General features: G+C 36.8%; 1 protein-coding gene across 2 annotated transcripts in view; it reads left to right on the plus strand.

Annotated features, from left to right (window-relative positions):
* The window catches only part of ktub (Tub domain-containing protein ktub), a 162434-nt gene that overhangs the window by 62050 nt on the left and 77436 nt on the right, over positions 1 to 22948 (plus strand). For both annotated transcript variants that reach the window (XM_067144422.2, XM_067144423.2), the window contains 2 exons: positions 10860 to 11023; positions 15777 to 15944. In XM_067144422.2, the coding sequence (XP_067000523.1) occupies positions 10860 to 11023; positions 15777 to 15944 (332 nt within the window). The remainder of the gene's footprint in view (positions 1 to 10859; positions 11024 to 15776; positions 15945 to 22948) is intronic.

Here is a 22948-nt window from a genome sequence, read left to right on the forward strand (position 1 = left end):
TCAATGTTTGAAGCTTTTTCTGTTGTTTTGATTGATTGTAGCCTGTAACCATCTTGGGTATATCTTGCTCCTAGGATTTTCCTGATGATCTTCCTCTCTTGCTTTTTTATTTCTTCTAATTCTTGTTTACTGTTAAGTGACAATGTTTCACTTGAGTAAAGGACTGTTGGTTTTATGACTGTGTTGTAATGCCGAATTTTTGTCTGTCTTGACATGCATTTTTTGTTGTAGATGTCTTGAACTAACCCTAATGCCTTCTTGACTTTTTGGAGATGGTTTTGCTGTGAGATCTTCTCAAGGCCTGTCGGTTCAATGAATTCTCCGAGGTATTTAAAGTACGAGACCCGGTCGATTTTACCGTATTTTGTTTTCAGGCTCGTGATATCTGTCTTTGAACAGAAGAATTTAGTTTTCTCAAATGAAATCTGTAGTCCCACTTTTTCTGCAGATTCCTTAAGTATCTCAAGCTGCTTGATGGCAGTCTCCTCATCCTCTTTAAAATCGCCAGATCGTCCGCAAATGCAAGGTATGGTACGTAGAGGTTGTTTTTGGGAAAGCCCAATCGGATCGGTTTCCAAAATTCAAGTTTCTTGAGTTCCTTCTCCCATTCTTCCATAACCTTGTCTAGGACGACGTTGAACAGAATAGGAGAGAGTCCATTACCTTGTCTCACACCTGTTTGAATGTCGAAGGGTTCTGAAATTTCTCCCATAAATTTCACTTTAGATTTTGTGCCCGTTAGTGTTTGTCTTATGAGTTCTAGGGTTTTGGGATCTAGTCCTCTCTCTTCTAGAATTTGGAATATTGAGGGTCTGTCTATCGAATCATATGCCTTTTTGAAATCTACGAATGTGCATACCGTAGGCTTTTGTCTGAGGGCTCGTAGTTTAAGTATGGTTTTGAGGTTGAAAATTTGTTCTGGGCATGACCTGTTCGGTCTGAATCCTGCTTGAAATTCCGATAATTTGGGTTCTAATTGTTGTTGTGTTCTATGCAAGAGACAGGATGATAGTATTTTGTATGTGACTGATACAAGTGAGATTCCTCTGTAATTGTTTACATCTAACTTGCTGCCTTTTTTATGTAGTGGATGGATTAGAGCAATCTTCCAGTCATCCGGGAGCTTTTTGGTTTGCCAAATGTTTTGGATTATTTGTGTAATTTCTCTGAGTGAATTAGGGCCTAAATTTTTCAGAAGTTCAGCTACAATTCCGTCTTCCCCTGATGCTTCGTTGTCTTTAAGTTTCTTGATATGTGAATAAATTTCTTCTTGAGTTGGTGGTGACGAATTTTCCGATATTGATTTCTGGCTGTACTTTCGGGAATCTCTTTTTGGGTTCTGGACAATTTAAAAGCTGTGAAAAATATGTAGCTAATTCTTGGCAGTTTTCCTTATTTGTTAAGGCTAGTTTACCATCGTGCTTCCGAAAGCAAAGGTTCTGTGGGGAATATCCTTTAATTTGGTTCGCAAAGGTCTTGTAGAAATCGTGTGTGTTGTAATTTTTGAAGTTGTCTTCAATTGACTTCAGTTGGACATTGACGTATTTCCGTTTATTTTGTCTTAAAATCTTGGATACATGCTTGCGAACTTCGAAGAATTTCTTCTGTGTTTCTTCTGATTTGTTACAATTGTAGTTTTGAAATGCCTTTTTCCTTTCTTCTAGTGCGATCTCACATTCTTGATTCCACCAAGGATGTTTTGGTTTCTTGCGAAGAGGGATTAGGTCCTTGGCCGTTTCGATGATTTTAGTCTGGAAATTCTCCCAGCTCTCTGCAGGTCGTTTTTCCCATTCTTCTGAAATTTTGTAGTCCTTGATTTTGTGCAGATCAAATTTTGGAATCACCGATGTTTTCCAGTTGAATTTCTCTTTGGGTGTGAATTTAATTTTGATTCTGCTTAAATAATGATCCGAATCGATGTTAGCACCTCTGCGCACTTGCACATCATGAATTTCCTTTTGGTAATCATATGATATTGCCACATGATCAATCTGAAATTCTCCTAAATGACGGATGGGTGATCGCCAAGTTTTTTGCTTTTTGGGATTCTTCCGGAGTGATGTTGACATAATTTTGAGGTTATTTTGTTGGCATAACTCAATGAGGCGTGTGCCATTTTTATTGGTGAATCTGTGGCCTGGATAGTCTCCCACTGTCCTCCTGTATTTGTATTCCCTGCCAAGCTGTGCATTGAAATCACCGAGTAGAATTTTCACATCATTTTTAGGGATTTTGGCCATTTCTGTTTCAAGTTCTTCCCAGAATCTTTCTGTTTTTTCAGGCTCCTTTTTATTGTCTCCATTTGTTGGTGCATGCACATTAATAAAGGTGTATTTTTTGTTTGTATGCCTGATTCTTAAGGTCATAAGCCTATTGTTGATGGGTTTCACCTCTATTACTGAATCCAAAACTTTTTTGTCTACACAGAAGGCCATTCCTAACTATGCTGCTCCTTTACCAATTTTCTTGTTTGTTCCACTTTTGAAGATCCTATAATTATTGTAATCCATCGTTTCTGAATCGGTGAAGCGTGTTTCTTGTAGGGCCAGAATTTGGATTTTCTCCTCAGTTGAAGCTATAGGTGGCAGCAAGGAGGTTCTTGACACACCTATATCCCCCGCTCCTCCACCTCCACAGGTGCAAGAGCAAGGAAGAACGCATCATCAATATTACACCAGACACAAGGCTGTGAAAGAATGACAGGAGTTACTGTTCCAAAGGAAAGCAGGCTTAATAAGAATTGACAACTAAGAATTAGTTATATTTTCATCTGCATTAATAATAAGAACCACATTGTGATATCTGGTTCTCTTCATTTCGACAATTACCTATAAACTGTATAATTTATAAATTTATAATTTGACCTTTTTTTCATGAATTATTAAGAAAAGAATATTCATTTAGGACATACTCTCTATGGAATATTGTACAAGTGTTTCCTTGACAACTGCTTTCAATTGTAGTAATAATTTATATATTTTCTCTTGAGTTTTTGTTTGTTTTAATGTTGTCAATCTTATGTTAATTTTAAGGACACTTCCTCTTAAGCATTACTTTGTCAATTTTATATATTTTTCATCTAAACAGTGTTATGTGGCTGAAGATGTTGATAAAATACGAAACATGTACCACTTTTAATCATTAAATTGCCTTAAGCAATCATTGTATCGACTAGGTGGAAAATAATAAATACTTAATTGTGAATCTATTGAGGTACATAGTTGGGTTTTTGATTGTCTAGGTGGAAACAGCTTACTTCAGTTTTCATCAAGTTAGGTTTGAGTCGCCATGTACTGAAATATTTGTTCAGGTTATGGAGATCCTTTGTGAGTATAGTTTCTGCTGTTTTGAAGTCACTCGATTGGGCAGCCAGAGCTATGTCATCTGCATATATGAATTTCCTGGAAGTAGTTTCTGGAAGATTTGCAGTATAGATGCTGAACAGTAGAGGAGCAAGAACTGATCCTTGGGGTAAACTATCGTTTAGTATATAGCGCTTACTCTTATTGCCGTTTAAATGTATTTCGAACGCTCTATTGCATAGCATGTTGTTCAGAAGTGTTGCAAGGTTCTTACAGGGAATGATCTTCAAGAATTTCAAAATCATCCCTTGTCGCCATACTGTGTCATAAGCTGATGTCAAGTCCACAAAACAGCGATGCTCTTTTCTTGTCTTGAAATCCGTTCTCAATGTGGCTGGTGAGTGCCAAGACTTGGTCACAGCAGCTTCGGTTAGGTCGGAATCCTGCTTGTTCAGTTGGTATGTGTTGGAAGGCTGTGGTTGAGATTCTGTTGTAAATCATTCTCTCCATTAACTTGTAGCAAATACTTAAGAGTGCTATTGGGCTGTAATCTTCAGGACTATCTCCGCTTTTTCCGGGTTTTAGAATGGCAACTATTTTAGTCCTCTTAAGCAAGGATGGAAGCCTACCACTTCTTAAGATGTCATTAAAGAACATAAGTAACCAGTGTAGAGTTCTAGGTCCACAATGTTTCAGGAATTCTGGATATACCCTATCCACTCCTGCTGCTTTGCCTGTTTTTTTTTCTTTTAGAGCTGTTGAGATTTCTGCAGTTGTGAATTCCCCTGAGAACTGGGGGGGTTGATTCAGTCGAGGATAGCCTAGTTTTTAGCTCTTTCTTGAGTTTTTTTATTCATCTTTATTGACATTTTCTGGTATTTTGGATAGTTTAATGATTCTTGTAGCTACATCTACTGGAGATACCTCTGAGCTCTTATTAATATATTTGGAAGTACAACTACCAAGTATTCTAAGCAGAGTCCATGTTTTTCTGCTTGAGTGTTGGAAATTCATGCTTGCTGTCATTGAGTTCCATTTGTCTTTTCTGGCAGAATCTAGGCAGAGCAATAGTTCATCAGCGACTTCTGTTGCTGATTTGGTATTCTTCGTACAGCTCATCACATCTTCTATTCCATCCGGGGATATATTCTTTTGTAAATCCTCTGGGAATGTGTTTCTTTGCTATGGAGCATGTTAAACTAACAAATCACTTATAGTTGTCGAGTTTGGGTGGAATCCATTGAATATTGTGATCCAACTCATTAGTAAACGCTTCCCAGTTTGCTCTTTCAAAATTCCAGCGAGGTACAGGTGTTGATCTTATTATTGGGACTTCAATGCCAATTTTTAGAAGAATTGGTCTATGCTGACTTCGGGGAAAATTGTTCAGTACTTTCCTGCTGCACTGTAAAGGTCTTCCGTGCTCATCCCTTGAAACAAAACAGAGGTCTGGGTTGGTGTCCTTCTTCCATCTTCCCGAGTGAAAGGAGCCTCTCTCTTTTGCATCGTACACAAGGAAAACATCTTCTGTTTCAGACCATTCTAACACACCAAGACCATCTGAATTAGTATCTCCATACCCCCAGGAAGTACTCCTACTGTTGAAATCTCCCATGATGGCTGCCGGATGATTTACATTCTTGATGGCTTCATTACACCAAGGTTGAGATGGTGGTTTGTAAATGTTTACTATTTCCAAGTCTGCAACTTTAATCCTGGTAGTTTACATCTGAAGTGAAGTTATTATTATTATTATTATTATTATTATTATTATTATTATTATTATTATTATTATTATTATTATTATTATTATTATTATTATTATTATTATTATTGTTGTTGTTGTTGTTGTTATTATTGTTATTATTATTATTATTATTATTATTATTATTATTATTATTATTATTATTATTATTATTATTATTATTATTATTATCATCATCATCTATATGAATGTAAAGGTAGAAGCTGTGGAAAGTACAACTCTGTTTAATAACCTGTCTCGTAAGTATTCTACTAAGAAAACTATAGATATTTAAACAAAAATAAATGGAATATTATTTCTCATTCCCTCTAACCCAAATATGAAACTAAGTAAACCTAAGCTCCATAACCTACAGTACGTAATATACCGAACACCAACAGAACTATTCAATGTATTATTTTTTTTTTTTATCCACACCAGTTCAAATGATTTATTCCACTGACTGGTTCTCCCACACACCAACTTTTTTAATGCTAGTTAATAACTACTTTGTCTCTATAAAAATATAGGGCACGTTCAACAGCTCACATATCTCTAGCTTGTCCAAGAATGATGTCATCCATTGACACTCTTCTGTCAACAGTTGTGAAGATCTTTGACAATACCTTTGGAAAGCTATAACCACAGAGATGCTGGAAATACTAACCAGAAGAATGGCGTGGATTTGTCTAGCAGTAATCACAGCGGGGGGGCCATAGATTAGCACGAAGTTTGAACACTGTAACTGTGAAAGGCATTGTTCTCCATTATTTGAAGCATATATTATTTTGTAGTTTGTCAGTTTGTGTACATTGGATACCGGTACCTATATTATTTATTTAAAATATACATCATTTGATTAAAAAACAATCTGCTGCCTAATAAATAACAAGAACTGGAATTTTCTTAAGGTAAGTTTACATTTTTGACACTAGTATATTTCTGAGAGCGTTGCCTAGACATAACTCTACCCCTTCATCTTTGTATAATATGCCTTGTGAAATGGAATAGCTTTCTATGACTAGGTGCATGAAAAGCATGGAAACTGAATGAATAATTCCATTACTATTGACCTCAGAATTACTCACACTTAAACCATGTACTCCAAACTTGCATTACTGAATCCTGCTGTTTGCAAAGTTTTTGACCTATGGTTTGGATGGTGGTCATTATTGTTTTAAGAGATCGATTCTACAGACATCAGCCTGTGGTAATTTAACAAACAACAATAATGATGGTGATGGAAAGAAGGACTAGTGAGAATTTAAGTACCCTCAAACTTAATAAACTGCAGGACCCAGAAGTCGAATGTGGCTTGGAGCTGAAGGAACTCAAACAGAAGTGAGACGAAATAAAGGACCTGCTCCAAAATCACAAAATTGATACGATAGACTCAGTCCAGAAATCTCTTGTGGTGTCTCCCTATAACTGAATTTCCTAGCTCCTAGTGCAACAATACATATTACAGTAATTAGCATCATCTGTAATGCATATTGTTGAGGCTGACTACAGATCCTGATGACTACTCTATTAGTTCTCTCATTCTTTTTACTTTCTAGGATTCCTTTTTCAAGTTCTCTGTTATCTTCTTTTCTTTCCAAACTATTCTCAACACTTTGTTTAGCCTCTTTACATTAACAATTCCAGCTGTTTTCTGTATCCATTGGGACTTCTTCCAAGCCTGGAGCTTTGCCACTCTTCATCCTCGCCAGCTTACCCTCCACTTCATTCTGGGTATTTCTTCAGTAATGTAATAATGAATGTTTTGTTCAGTATGAAATCTTCCATAATTTTTCTGGTATTTTTTACACTATTGAGGAGATCCTCAAAATACTCCTTCCATATCCCTTTTATTTCCTCTAGTTTCTCCTAGAGATGGGAGTTACATATCGTATCACGATACTGTATCCTGTTCCATCGCAATAATCTGTTCCAGAAATGTTATGTTCCACCCGACACCCTAATTGAAAAGTAACTGTCTCAGCGAAACTAAGGGAGCTACTGATTGGTTAACAGATGTTAGACTGCAAGCAAGTACGTCAGCTAGCCTTAAGCGCGCACTCCTGCGCAGGCGTGATCCTGATGACTACTCTATTAGTTCTCTCATTCTTTTTACTTCCTATCATACTAGGATTCCTTTTTGTAACTGCTTAGAAGCAGTACTGTCACTGATACACTGTTAACTTGTCAGCCGGTTACAGAATTACAGATATTCGTTAGTTGTCTCAAGAGCGTTGTATTAGGTTTACAATTGGTAATATAAATACATACAGTTGTGTAGTTTCTCGAAACAGTTCCGCGGTGTCTTTCAAGTTAATATTTCGTGTTTTACACTGTGCTGTGCAAGATGAGTAAACGACAGAAGACGAATCCTCTGTGGTCTTATTTCACTGTCACAGACGATATAAATAAATCTGCCCGATGTAATTTATGTGGGAAAAAATTTATAGTTACAGGGGCACAGTTTCTAACTTCAAGAAAGATATTGAAAGAAGGCACCCAACAATGAATATTTTCATGTTAAACTCTCAAAATTCTATCAGTGCATGTGGGTCTGATAATGTTCATAGTACTCAAATATCAGGTCCTGGACAGCCTTCGCAAATGCCATCTCGTGTACCTGTCTCTCCTCCTGAATCTTCATCATCACCTGGGGGCAGTGAATCAACAGTCACTGTCATCATTTTTACCACTGCAAAGAAAACTGAGTGATGTACAGGAAAAGAAGCTGGACAAGCTACTATTACAGTTGTTTATCGTGGATTTTCAGTCTTTTTCTATAGTGGAAAATGAAGGTTTTGCAGCATTTTGTACGGAATTAAACCCTGCCTACGTTTTGCCTGATAGGAAGACTATTTCATCATCACTTGTTCCAACAACATATGAACAATGTATGACAGTTGTTCATCAACCTTTAATGTCGGCTTCCAGCGTCTGTTTAACTACCGAATCCTGGACGTCTAGGAATTCAGAGAGCTACCTAGCTGTCACTGCACACTTCATAAATAAAGATTTCAAAATAGAGTCAGTTTTGTTGAAATATTAAATTTTGCCTCATAGCCACACAAGTGTTAATTTGGCTGCTGAAATTAGGTGTTTTTCAGACATATTTCATTTGTCCGAAAGAATTGTAGCCGTTGTAATGGACAACGTATCTAATATGAAAAATGCTGTTGTAAATGAACTTCAATGGAAGCACTTTCCCTGTTGTGCGCACACTTTAAATTTAATCATCCAGGATGCTTTGAAACAGATACAATTATTACTAGAGAAAGTAAAACATGTAGTGGCGTATTTTAAGAGAATCACCACGGGCATGAAGAAGCTACTGACAGCACATAGGTTCTTTTCATCCCAAGAAACTTATTCAGGAAGCCCCCATGTGGTGGAATTCCACCTAGCATATGTTATAAAGGTTTTGTGAATTGGAGGACGCAGTGAAAACTTCAATTGCTCTCATAAATAGAGGCATCCCAGTACTTTCAGAAGAGGAATGGACATTTTGTAAAGAACTTTGTACTGTTCTCAAGCCATTTGAAGAGGTTACACTCATAATGAGTGGCCATAAGTTTGTAACAGGCAGCCAAGTACTTATTTTGACAAATGGCCTCACAAATGTTTGCCGAAAACTGTTAATTGAGGCCTTCATTGAAACAGTAATCGGCGTTGTAAACAAATTATATGAGGGACTCGCTACTAGATCAAAAATCTAGAGTACAACGATGTGATTGCCTTATGTATGTTTCTGGATCCAAGGCTTAAGTTACTGACATTCACAGACAACACTGCAGGAAAAGTAGCAAAGACGCATACAATCGATCTGCTATCAAAATGAAACAAACAAGAGCAGGTTATAGCTAACACAGATGATGGTGAACAAGTTCTGAAAAGAGATGACAACAGGAGTGAATTCTCTATTTGGACTGATTTTGATAAGGTGACATCTTCAAGAAAACCCACAGGTAGGTTGATATGATGGTGATAAATAATAATAATAATAATAATAATAATAATAATAATAATAATAATAATAATAATAACAACACCTATGAGATATATTATTATAATCGTTCTTTTCTTTATTAGTTACACCAATGTCAGCTGCTGCCATTGAGATCAACCTCTACTTGGATGTATAAAGTCTGTAGAATTAAGTCACTGTAATAAGTACACAACTTGTTTTGTAGCGCACCTTGTCTTCCGATACATTTAATTTGCAATGAACCTTTCACACTAATACTAAATATTATTATGAGAAACCACTAGAATTTCTGCTGGCCCTATGGTGTAGGATGCCTACCTCGGGTTCGATTCCTGGCCAGATCAGGGATTTTTACCTGGATCTGAGGGCTGCTTCGAGGTTTACTCAGCTTACGTGATTACAATTGAGGTGCTATCTGATGCTGAGACAGCAGCCCCGGTCTAGAAAGCCAAGAATACCGGCCGAGAAGATTAGTGATGCTGACCACACCACACCTCGTAATCTGCAGGCCTTCTGGCTAAGCAGCGGTCGCTTGGTAGGCCATGGTCCTTTGGGGCTGTTACGCCATGGGGTTTGGTTTGGTTAGAATTACTGTTTTTGTTTTCATCACTGCTTAACACTAGCTAAAGTTGTCTCTTCAGGACAATTGTATTTTGTTGAAATAGTAGAATTATATTACGTCATAATCCCCGTACAAGTTTTGATTGGTTAACAATCCATACAATTTGATCAGTTTCAAACAGAGAATCATATATTCTGATCAAATTACAGTTGCATTAAAGTATATAACTCCAGGACACTACAATGAGACGAGGCATTGCTTATAGAGTGACCTGGTTATAAAACAAAACCAACTCACATTACAGAACACATTCATGCTGCATGTGTTTTTACGTATCTGCATCATAGAATGTGCTACTAGATTCTCAGAATAGTTTCCGGAATCGGGTACCCGATTCCCCAGGCATATGCAATCGACTCTTCACAATTCCAGTTGCAACCCGTCACTATTTAAGGCCATGTATATCTCCACAGGTAGAAATCTCATTTTGTAATTTTGTCAACTTCCTGTTTGAGAATCTAACCCACATTCTTCCAGGTGATCCAAGTGCTGCTCTACCGCATCAACTAGACAGTCCCTAATGAATTTAGGAGACCGAGCTCGATAGCTGCAGTCGCTTAAGTGCGGCCAGTATCCAGTATTCGGGAGATAGTAGGTTCGAAACCCACTCTCGGCAGCCCTGAAAATGGTTTTCCATGGTTTCCCATTTTCACACCAGGCAAATGCTGGGGCTGTACCTTAATTAAGGCCACGGCCGCTTCCTTCCAACTCCTAGCCCTTCCCTGTCCCATCGTCGCCATAAGACCTACCTGTGTCGGTGCGACGTAAAGCAACTAGCATATATATATATACGAATTTAGGAGATATCGAGCGAGTTGACCATGTGATTAGGGTTGCATGTCGGTGAGCTTGCATATGGGTGATGGTGGGTTTGAATCCCACCACCAGCAGCCCGGAAGATGGTTTTTGATGGTTTCCCATTTTCACACCAGGCAAATGCTGGAGCTATACCTTAATTAAGCCCGCTACCTTCCTGTCCTTACATCACTGAAAACCTTTGATGTGTTAGTGCTATATTAAACCACTAGCAAAAAGAAAAAAATAAGGACATGATGGACATTTTTTCTTAGTATTTTTGTATAAATCTTAAGTAATCAAATCTATACTGTAATAAATTCATCTCTCTTCTAAGCCACATTTTACAACTACAGTTAATACTGATTTTCCTGATTAGAAAATAGAGAGTATTTAACTCATTCTTACTTTCAGATATGTATGGACAAATGGAAACATTATGTTTATCATCTGAAGACCATCAAGATGTGGAAGATGAAGAATCAACGCCTATCTCACCACCGACCCCTGTTGACACATTAAGCCTGCCGGTGGCTCCATGCACTGATGGTCCTAGTTTTAATGGTGGAAGCCCTGCTGTAAGTTAAGGATATTCTTAATATTTAGTCTACTAGAGTTGCTTAATTAAAATCATTAGTTATCGTCAACGATGCGATAACCTAGAGTTGATGTGAATGAATTACACACAGATGTGAAGAGATGAAATAGAATCTTCAGTAATGAATGACACCATGTAGGGGAAAACCATGTTGCGGGTGAGATGTGTAGATATCGTTCTGAGCAATACGTAGCTTGATTTCCTGCTAATTGCAAGTCGAATGCTATACGGACGGCTTACCTGACACTAGTGAGACCTATACTAACGTATGGTCTACCTGCTTGGCACCCTACCACTGCAGCTAACCTTCACAAACTAGAAGGAATCTAACGTCGCGCTGAACGACTAATTAACAAGAACAGCTGCCCCCCTTCCCTCCCGTCAATCGCCTCCTTGTGTAAACAATGCGACATCACCTTCTTACACAAGTCCCTCACAGGGGCCATTCACCTTTCACCATTCCCTCGACTCTGCTTATCTTACAGCTCCGTCCGTAGAGGCAAAGGGGTGTGTCTCATACCTCCCTTTGCGCGAACTGAGTCCTACAAACTAGGTTTCTTTGCTCGTTCAGCGCGGCTTTGGAACGATCTACCCACCAACATTAAATGTAGAAATGTAAATATAGTTAAATGTTATGTTAGGAAGCACATAGGTGAGAAAATGCATGTGAATATGTGGCAGAATGAATGAGGGAGTGAAAGGTTGTATAAATGAGAAATAGGTATATATTAGGCTATACTTTGTTACTTTACCTGTAAATAGTGTATATGACTGTTTTACTTTAGGATTTAGGTAATTATTTCAAAGGTCAGGGGGCACTACGTGTAGGGGGCTTGTCCTTTTCCCCTGGCCTTCCATACATACTGTAAAGGTTTATGGTAAATAAATAATGAATGAATGAAAAATAATATTATTTTGGTAGATCACAGATTTGGTAGTGAACATTGAATGCAGATTTGTCAGGATTGTTCGTGAGAATACCAGAGGCTGCAGAATCATCAAAAGTTTGAATTATTATTATTATTATTATTATTATTATTATTATTATTATTATTAATGTCGTTTTTTTTTTTCAGGAATCTGTTGTTATCCAGATGCAGCTATTGCAGAATTTCAGGCTGTTTTTCAAACTTGTTACATGACTTTAGTAATTAGAGGGATCATAATGTAGCCCTAATTATTGATCATATATTGGTACAAGCGACAACGTTGAGAACATATCAGTGGAGCATCCTAGTTGTTTTTGTTGAGATTTTCTGAATTAGGCGATGATTTCAAAGGTAGAGGAATACTGAAAGACACGCATTTTTGGGGTTGGTGGTCGCGAGTGCTAATGAATAAAGTTTCTTTAATTTCATTTTAGTAAAAAAAAATAATTGATGTGAATAATGAATTTATAATATAATTAAACCTTCAGCATCTTGAATGTTGGTTTTTTGTTTATTTTATTGGAATTTTAAGATTGATAGCGATAGCGATCCATGCCGTTTTTGGTCTTATATGGTGTGAGGGCATATGACCCTGTCGGATGGGGACGTAAAGTCTTACCTAGATGTCTTAGAACACAACAAGATTGAAAATAAACTAAATTTTAATAATATCCTCTTTTGGGTCAGATACGTCGATTCCCTAGTTATTTTAGATTAAAAAATTTGTAATGCGAAGTCCACTCTTCTAAATCTTAATAATATTGACCCCCACATTAAATTTACACTTTAATCCAAACTAGAGCGAAAGATTAATTATTTAGACCTAACCATCACTAGAAACACAACCTCATTAGAAAACCTACTCAAACTAGTACCACAATCTGTCATGATTCAAATCACTCAGTAACCCATAAACGGGCTACTTACAATAGTTCAATTCATAGAGCTTTCACTGTTCCGATGTGCAGACAAGATCTAAAAAGTGAATTAAATACCATTTGTTTCATCGCAAAATCATATGGATACAACAATTTTTTTATTAATAGAATAATTAATAAATACAGACATCGCCCTTCAACTACTTTAATAAAAGATAAAACTAATACCTCAATAATTCAACCTTTACTTTTAACAAGGACATTTACAAAATCACTAACACTTTTAAAAAATACAAGGTAAATATAGCACTCAAAACTAATAATAAGAATTCTGACATCTTATACAACTCCACCTCTATTAATAAATTTAATTGTTTTTCTAAATAAGGTTTATAGATTCAAAAAGGCCAATTTGATATAACAGATGATTTTTTCATACATTTAGATCAATATTTAAACTCTTAATTACAACCAAAATGAAATATGTGGAAAAAAAAACCAACATTCTATTTGATCTTTTTATCATTATTCTTAAAAATTTAGTTTTCCATTCTGTTCATTCCACCTCTCTTCAGCAGTTACTCCCATTCCCTCATTCTTCAGCCCCACCTTAAGTATCCCTCCATTCTTAACACTTTTGATTATACCTTAGTAATTTTTCCTTATAATCTCTATCATTTTCTCTTTTTTCCCTTTTCATTTGCTTCTTAGCACATTATTTTACTAATACGTCCAACACCTGGTTACGTAAGATGAGCCACAGTTTGACTTGTTTCTCTTCAATTCTTTCCTTCATTCTTTTCATTTAATATTTACATTCCTTAAATTTTGTTAATAATTCCTACATTTTTCTAATTTCTTTTTCCTTTCTTTTATATCAGCATTGGATAAGATTTCACTCCACCATTTGAACATAAAGAATACAAATCTTTTAACTTGATTCAAGTGCCTTTTCACTTTCATTTTTTAAAGTCATTAATCTCCATGGATGCCTTCAATATTTTTACATTGTTTTCTTTATATACAACTATATAGAATTTCCTTTCCACTGCAATAATATATTTGTTAAACTGATATTTTAATTAGGACATTACTTTGCGTGTATCTACACTTTTCAGTGAAATGAAGAATATCAAAAGACTTTTTCTTCTCTACTACAACATTAATGCATATATTCCCAATTCCATACCTCATCAAGATTGTGAATTTCATCTTCAATCTACGTTCTTGAATACTACGAAGAATACTAAAATACTTCTTCTTTTTCTCATATATTCCCACAGCCACATGAACAAAAGTGTTTTAAGGAAATTCTAAAAACATTTTTTCATAGTGTCAAACTTCTATCTTTTAAGACCATCTTTAAAACAACTGTGTTTCAAATACGTTTTTCTACACGTGATATGGCTGAAGATGATCTTTAAATAGGTTGAAACTAGTCCCATTAAATGATTATTTAATGAACACTATTTAATTTGTATTGAAAAGGTGGATTTAAATCACTCAATTTAATTTGGTTTAATCAAAGTTCAATACGGACCCAAAAAATGAAATTCATTTCACTAGATAAGCCAGGGTATGTCAAAAATCGTTAGATTTTTGTCGCGTGTGAGTTTTACTGATAGCCCTTTTCGGAAGTTGGCAGGTATGTACATACAAACATGCATACAATATTGCGTTGCAGGACCTCATATGTAAGAGGGTTATTAAAGTTGAATGTAGTCGCTTTTTACACATTTTTTGTTTGTTTTTTAGGTCCTTCATTATGCCAAAACTAATTTTGAATAAATAATTAAATTTTAATTCTTTTTCAGGTATAATTTTGTTGCCAGACGTTTCCTTTTTTGGATAGTTTATACATTTATTTATTCAGAATTAGTTTCGGCAGAGTGAAGAACCTAACAGTTGTCAGTTAATTTTGTCGTAACTGAAAAGAAATGTCTTCAGATATTACAAATTTTATCATATTGACAGATCATATCAAACCTAGCGGCTCCACTTGTTTGGTTTCTTGCGTAATATTGTCCGACCTCTGGACAAATGTTATGGACTATTTACGATTGAAAGTAATTAAGAAATCACATGAAGTGCTATTTCTTATAAGATTACTCTTTTCTTGCACCTACCATTGTAAAGCATTCTGGTAAATCTGATTTCCTGTAAGGTCTGTTTTATATTTTAATTCCATTTGCTTGTCTATATTAGTAGCAGCTAGTCTAAGTGGTAATTGTGGTGCATGTAGGAACTGCCTGGCATCACAACTATGATGATATGGTGGGCATTACCTTAATAACAAACCAGACCTGTTAATGGAGACTTCCCAATGGATTATACACTTTGTAATTTTCACTTTGTTGTTTAAGCCCCTGCACAAATTTGATGTCTCTGATTGCAGAATTATTTTGACAGAGATATATTAAATGATATGACAAATAATTATTATATTAAAGCTATTGTGGGAGTGTGTGTGATTGAAAATAATATAGCATTTGTTGTATTATTTGCCTTTGCTTTTGTGGTTATTAATTTGCTTCCCATTTCCCCCTTGCTTAATTGTATGCAACGTGTACTTATCCACCCTTTCACTCCAGTGCTTCTATTCCGTTCTATGTGACTTGACATTGAGGCATTATTTTCCTTATGTTGATAATGTGTGCTGTGTTGCATCCCTGCCTTAGGTAGTTGGTTTACCTTTCCAGGCTTTAAAAAAAAATATCTGTGTATTCTTTTTCTCTCCTTTTCCTGCTTCACTACTTTAACTCATAAGGTATTCATTGTATAGGATAAGATTTCTATTTGTATGAACTGTCAGTAAGAATATTTTCTTCCAGCTGTAATATTCTTTAGCCTGTATTTATTGTTAGCAGAGAACGGGTCAACAAAATTTAAATATTTGATGGTTTAAAATGAAAATAATTCTGTACAGGATAGAGAAATGGAAGGCGATATCAAAGGGAGTCTTGAGAATTTTGTATTGGAGCCTGGATGTCAGAGTGTTCATTACAAGTGTCGGATAACAAGGGATCGAAAAGGAATGGATCGTGGGCTTTATCCTACATACTTCTTACACTTGGAAAGAGATTATGGCAAGAAGGTAAGTTGTTAATTTTTGGCCTACATCTAATAAAATGCATTTGAATAATATCTGAATTATTGTAGTATTCAATGAAAGTCTTTTAAATATACATTTTTGTGTTTTAGGTCTTTTGATTCACATTGTGTGCACATTCTGTAAATACTTATTCACTGTGTTATTTTTAAAATATGTACAATACAATAAGAAAAAAAATAGGAAGAAAATGAAATCCCCACTGAGTGATTCATTCCACTATTTAAGAAAAGTGACCGAAAGAATAACAACTGTAGAGGTATAACCCTTCTATCTCATGAGTTAAAAATGTATGAGTCCCACCTGGAAAGAAAAATCAGAAAATTTGTTGAACCTGAACTTGAGGAAGATCAACATGGATTTAGACCAAACAGATCAACCCTAGATCTTTTTGTTTCAACAAGAATGCTTTTTGAAAATTATTTGGATAATAATAGAACAGTTATAATCATATTCTTTGATACTAAGAAGGCATATGATCACATACCACATAGGCACATATGGGAGTGTCTGAAATATAAAGAAGTGCCAGCTGAGATTATAACTCGAGTAAAACAATTAATTGAGAGACAAAAACCCCTTCAGCCACTCTTTTGTCTAGTCCAGTAGCATTCAGCATCCAGATTTCAGCCATGCAGAGTCCATCCTGACGTCTGACCTGAATACACTTAGCTCTTACTTCCGAAACTGGAGACTACAACTCAGCGTGAATAAGACAGAATCTGCTTGCTTCCATCTCCACAATAAGTTGGCTAATACAAAACTCCAAGTATGCTTCAATGTCTCAGTGCTAAAGCACAATCCTAATCCAAGGTACCTCGGGGTAACGCTTGACCTAGCCCTATCTTATAGAAAGCATCTTGAAAACCTCGGGTCTAAGTTGAGATCACGTAATAATATTCAATTTAAATTGTGTGGAACTTCATGGGGTGCTTCAGCGGACACATTACGACGTACTGCGCTTGGCCTCGTGTATTCTGCAGCTGAATACTGCTCTTCAGTATGGCTTAACAGTTGCCACGTGAAGAAAGTCGATGTACAATTTAACACCATCATGCGTATCATCTCTGGTACTGTGAAGCCTACTGCAACGCACTAGCTGCCAGTCCTGTCCCACATTGCTCCACCAAGCCTGCGACGTTCAAGAGCCCTTGTTCAAGAATATGATAAGATCATGTCCAACCCAACTCTACCCATCCACAGAGATGTTGCAGATCTCTGGAGACAAAGGCTGAAATCCCGCAAGCCACCAATGAAAACAGCTAAGAATCTAATGGATGCTGGTTTCAGTTTAAAAGAGGAATGGAAAGAGCAATGGTTTCGTACCGCTCAGGAGTTTCAAGCCTCTTCAATCCAAACCACGCCCCAGCTGGTTTCAGTTTGCCTAGAAGAATGTGGTCATCACTAAACAGGTTTTGCACTAATTGTGGAAGATCTGCACTCTCCCTTCACCAGTGGGGCTTCAGGGACTCTCCAGCATGTGATTGTGGTGCTTTGGTCCAGACCTTGCATCATATAATGGACGAATGCCCTCTGCATGCTTATGGTGAAGACCGGAGAGACTTTGCTGATGTCTGAGTATCCCTAGTGCAGTGGATAAATAATTTAGATATCCATGTGTAATTGTTCCCTACTTAGTACCATGTATTCTTTGCAGGTTTTTCTTTTGTATAATATTGTATATACTTGTCCATTATGTAAATTCCATTCGCTTAATAATAATCACTGAAATTCTAGAGATGTTTCAAGGAATGTTTATCTCTGCCACCAGGGGCAAGCACTGTGTTTGTCTGCTATCTGGCGACTACTATGCACACTTCTTACATTATACCTTCATTTCCTCTTAGGGAAGAACCTGACTGTCAACAGAATCATAAATTTTATCTATTCAGGGCTCTCTTGGGATTGTTTTTTCCCGTCCTTTTTCCTGTCTTGCATTCCGTTGGAAGTGAGTGGAGATGGCTTCTGCAAGCAAGTGCGGGTATTCTAGTGTGGACATAGAGAATGTTTTAGAACAGTTTAGCGGTTCTGACGAAAGTTTGTTAGATTCAGATTGCGATTTGAGTAATGTGGATGACATTGCTGTACGCAAAGTCCTCAGTTTGGAGTCAGATACGAGTGACAGTGCACAGAATGGCAATGTGCATGTCATGGCTAATAAATTTTGATGGGAAAACATGTCTAATTACATGGGTCAATTAGAACCGTTTATAGGGAACCCAAGACCTCAGAATGAAGCAGTTGGGAAATGTGATGGTGTAAAGGTTTACACAAGGCCTATATTTTGATTAAGGGCCGTTTGTCAATAAAATATGAACCACAATATATTTTTGCCTAATTTCCTTTTATGCCTCTTTTCATACCTTTGGCTAAGTTTCCACGTAATTCTATGTTTATTGAAACATTTGCCGTTGCACAGGACACATTTCTGCAGACCCTTGTCATAGTAGTCAGCTGCCCAAGAGGAAAAGCATTTTTGAATCATCGTTTTACTTTGCCGTCGGTATAAAAACGCTTGCCGCTTAGAAACTTCTTCGGGTGAAGAAAAACACGGTAGTCACTAAGTACTGTTCAAACGCAAACACTCACCCAGTCTTTTGGCTAGCAGCATTTCGACCGCTCTCCCTACAGCCTTGATCTTCCGCCTATTGACTGCCACCTCTTCCTGTGTCTGAATAAGTTCCTCGATCGCAAGCATTTTCACACCGACGATGAAATAAAATGACGGTCAGAGGAGTCTATCCTCGTGGGCAGCAGATTTGTATGACGAATGTCTACAAAATCTTGTCCCGTGCTACGACAAATGTTTCAATAAGCATAAAATTATGTGGAAAAGTAGCTTAAGGAATGAAAAGAGGCAAATGTTTCAATAAGCATAAAATTATGTGGAAAAGTAGTTTAAGGAATGAAAAGAAGCATAAAAATGTAATTAGTCAGTAATATCTAATAGTTCTTATTTTATTGGCAAACGATCCTTAATTAAAAAATAGGCCTCATAAGATGTTCTTTACGGACGAGTCAGTGGAAATAATAGCTTGTGATTGCTCTTTATATCCTAATGGGTATAATGGAATATGACATAGAGTCTGCTATCCTGTTTAATGAAATTGACAATGCTATCAAACATTTGAAAAACAACAAAGCCCCAGGCATAGATGGTATTACTGGAGAAACGCTGAAAGTAATGGGAGAAGAAGTCCTCCATGCTTTACATTCAATATGTAATAAAGTGTGGAAAACTGGAGAATGGCCTAATTATTGGACTACATCTGTGCTTATCCCCCTTCACAAAAGAGGGTCAGTTAGGGACTGTTCTAATTACCGCACCATAGCATTAATATCACACACTGTACGTAATGAATCAATGACTAAAATCTTTCTTGCAATCTCAGATTTCTGCTGAACAAGCATGTTTTGTGATAGGATAAGGTACACGAGAGTCAATAACAAAACATGAGGCAGATAACTGAAAAATGCCGCAAGTTCTGTGTCCCTGTCTATATTTGTTTCCTTGATTATAAAAAGGCCTTCAACTGTATCAAGTGGGACAAGTTGTGGGAAGTGCTCAATGAATGTGGAGCCCCAAAACACTTAACGTCATTATTGAAAGGTCTATATAATATCCTTAATGCAACTGTAAAGGTGGATGGTGAATACTCAGAATTTTTCAATGTGACAAATGGAGTCAGGCAAGGTTGCATATTGTCACCCCAACCCTACAACATCTATGCAGAGTATGTAATGAGAAGAGCACTGGATGGCTGGAATAGTGGAATTTCAAACGGTGGTAGGAAAATCAACAATTTACGCTTCACTGATGATTGTAGGAAGTGGACAAGAACTTGATGAATTGCTCTCTAGAGTGAAAATCATTAGTTTGGATTTTGGTCTAGAAATTAACATGAAAAAGACCAAACTAATGGTTATCAACTGACAAATGACAGGATGCCTGAAAGATCTGGAGTTGGTGAACGATTGTGTATATCTGAGCTCCATAATCAGTAACACAAGAAATTGTGATAAAGAAATAAAATGACAGGTTGTTCTAGGTCGTACCGCAATGGTTAAACTTACAAAGATCTGGCAGAACTGGGCATTATCCAAAACAGTGAAAATATGATTGGTGGAATCACTAGTGTTTTCTGTTTTCTTGTACGGTTGTGAGACCCGGACTGTGAAGGCTAGTGACAAGAATCGAATGGATGTGTTTGAGATGTGGTGTTGGTGGAGAATGCTCCATATACCATGGACAGGAAGAAGAACAAATGCCTCCATTATAGAAGAACTGAGCGTCACAAAACGTTTATTTTCCCGCGTTAGTGAAAGTTACCTCCAGTTCCTGGGACACATTTTGAGGAGAGAAGGAGACAATTTAGAAAAGACCATTCTGCAAGGCAAAATTGAAGGCACCAGACCAAGAGGCAGAAAAACAAATAGATGGTTAGACCAAGCAAAGATGATCACCGGTCTACCTCTTCACAATATGTTAAGAAGAGCTGAAGACCGCTCAGGATGGAAAAATCTTGTTAAGGATGCAGTTACTAATAAAGTGAAGAAATGAGGTCACAACGCTCAGCAATGAGTAAACTGACTGCTGATGATGATGATAATACAAAAGCCTATGCTACAAAGCTTCTTTTTCTAAAAACTCTATTCTGTCTATGCCAATTTTTGGATCTGTTATTTCAATGGATAGATTTGTGTCAATTAGTAATTTTATGCATTTCAACAGCAAAGAGGCAGTTGATTCATACCAGGGACCCTCCAAACTTTTCAAAATTTATCCAATTATGTTCTAACTAAAAAATAAGTTCCAGGCTTTGTACTTGCCACAACAGAACATCGTAGTTGACGAGTCACTAATCCTATGGCGGGTTAGGTTGTCTTTTAAGCAATGTACACCTGTAAAGTCCGCAAAATTTGGCAATAAATCGTACGAATTATGTGATTCAAGTTCAGGCTATCTTTGGTCATTTATAATATACACAGGCAAAGATACTATATTTGAAACAATACACATATCAACAGACAGAAAGGTTTAAAATAACCTTTGACTGTCGTAGATAGACCCATTCAAGCCAGCACCTTCTTTCACCTCTCTATTCCACAAAAACCCAGTAACAATTAGGAACGCACTTATGAGGTTTCACTGTATATATAAATGATATGAGTAAGAACTGGAATCACAGATAAGGCTATTTGCAGATGGTGTTAAATGGTATAGAGTAGTAAATTAGTTACAGGATTATGAGCAAGTGCAGGGGGACCTAAACAATGTTGTGAGATGAACAGCAGATAATGGTATGATGGTAAATGGGTTGAAAAGTCAAGTTCTAAGTTTCACCAACAGGAAAAATCCTCTCACTTTTAATTATTGTGTTGATGGGGTGATAGTACCTCATGGGGAAGACTGTAAGTACCTAGGTGTTAATATAAGGAATGATCTTCATTGGGTAATCATATTAATATGGTTGTTTAAAAACGGTTACAGATCTCTTCATATGGTCATGAGAGTATTTTCGGATTGCAGTAAGGATGTAAAGGAGATGTATCTGGTGGTAAGACCCCAATTAGAGTATAAGACCCGTACCAGGACTTCTTGAAACGAGAACTGGAAAAGATTCAAAGGAAAGCAGCACGGTTTGTTCTGAGTGATTTCCGATAAAGGAGTAATGTTACGAAAATGTTGCAAACTTTGGGCTGGGAAGACTTGAGAGTAAGGAGATGAGTTGCTTGACTATGTGATATGTGATGATACAGATGTTGATTCCCACAAGGAACCAACTATATTGGTATGTGATATGTTTCGAGCTGTCAGCGGAAAGGTGGCATGGAATGGCATTAGTAGGTGATTAAGCTTGAGCAGAGCTTTTAAAAGTAGGAAATATAATATGAAGATAAAGTTGATTTTCAAGAGGACAAATTGGGGAAAATATTCATTTAAAGGATGAGGAGTAATGGATTGGAATACACTATCAAGTGAAATGTTCGATAAATTTCCAAGTTCTTTGAAATTGTTTAAGAAATAGCCAGGTAAACAATTGATACGGAATCTGCTACATGTGTGCTAGCCCTAAATGCAGATCTTTGATGATTGTTTGAATTTCCCTGTCCCCCATTGTGGAAAGCTATTTCTCAGGGTCGATCATAAATAAGCCGGGCTCATCCAGAGGTGTATAAATAGTCTTGTGTCCAAACAGCCTGCTAGCAGCCTCGCTCTCCTTACCAAACACTGGAAGTATAGAATGTAATCAGATACCAGACACCGAAGAACTGCAAGAAGTAGACCCAATGAATGAATACATTCCCATGCACCAGTACAGAAAAGGTTTTGCGCAGTGGAATGTGTGCTTTTATAATGGGATTACATTTGCCAATTTGAGGATTTTTGTGCATTTCAGTGAGCATTAAAGAGGTTTCATTAGGTCATGTAGTTGTGTTATCAACACTGCCATTCTGGAATCTTTCCTTCCAATTTTCCAGTGAAATCAATCTGTCAACACGCTTAACTTGGAAAGCACAATGTAACACTGATTTTCCTGTACTTAAGTAAAGCCTTTGACATCTAAGAAATACTCGTAGTTCTTCCAAATGCCCCTCTCAATTAAGTGGAATAATTTCCAATATCCACGGAAATAATTCAACCTATTTCCAAGTCAATCTTAGAAGGACTAAACCTATCATTTTGTGTCATGGAGTAAAAGAAGGGTCTCTTTTGTCACCCATCTTATGCAATATTTCTGATTATCACATATTTAGAGAACTGAGTGAAAACAGTGTATCTAATGAATTTGGATACACAAAGGGTGATAGGTTAACTCACTTGACAGTTCTGGGCTTGCTGATGGTACTGTAATAATTGGAAGAAACAAATAAATTACTTACTTAGCAGTTGAGAGATTGCAGGAATTAGGGTTGAAAATAAACACAAGTAAATCGATAGCTATCCCCATTAATGGAGCAAAAATCAGCAGCGTCAACTTATGCAT

The sequence above is a fragment of the Anabrus simplex genome, chromosome 3, assembly GCF_040414725.1.
Source record: "Anabrus simplex isolate iqAnaSimp1 chromosome 3, ASM4041472v1, whole genome shotgun sequence".
NCBI classification, from domain to species: domain Eukaryota; kingdom Metazoa; phylum Arthropoda; class Insecta; order Orthoptera; family Tettigoniidae; genus Anabrus; species Anabrus simplex.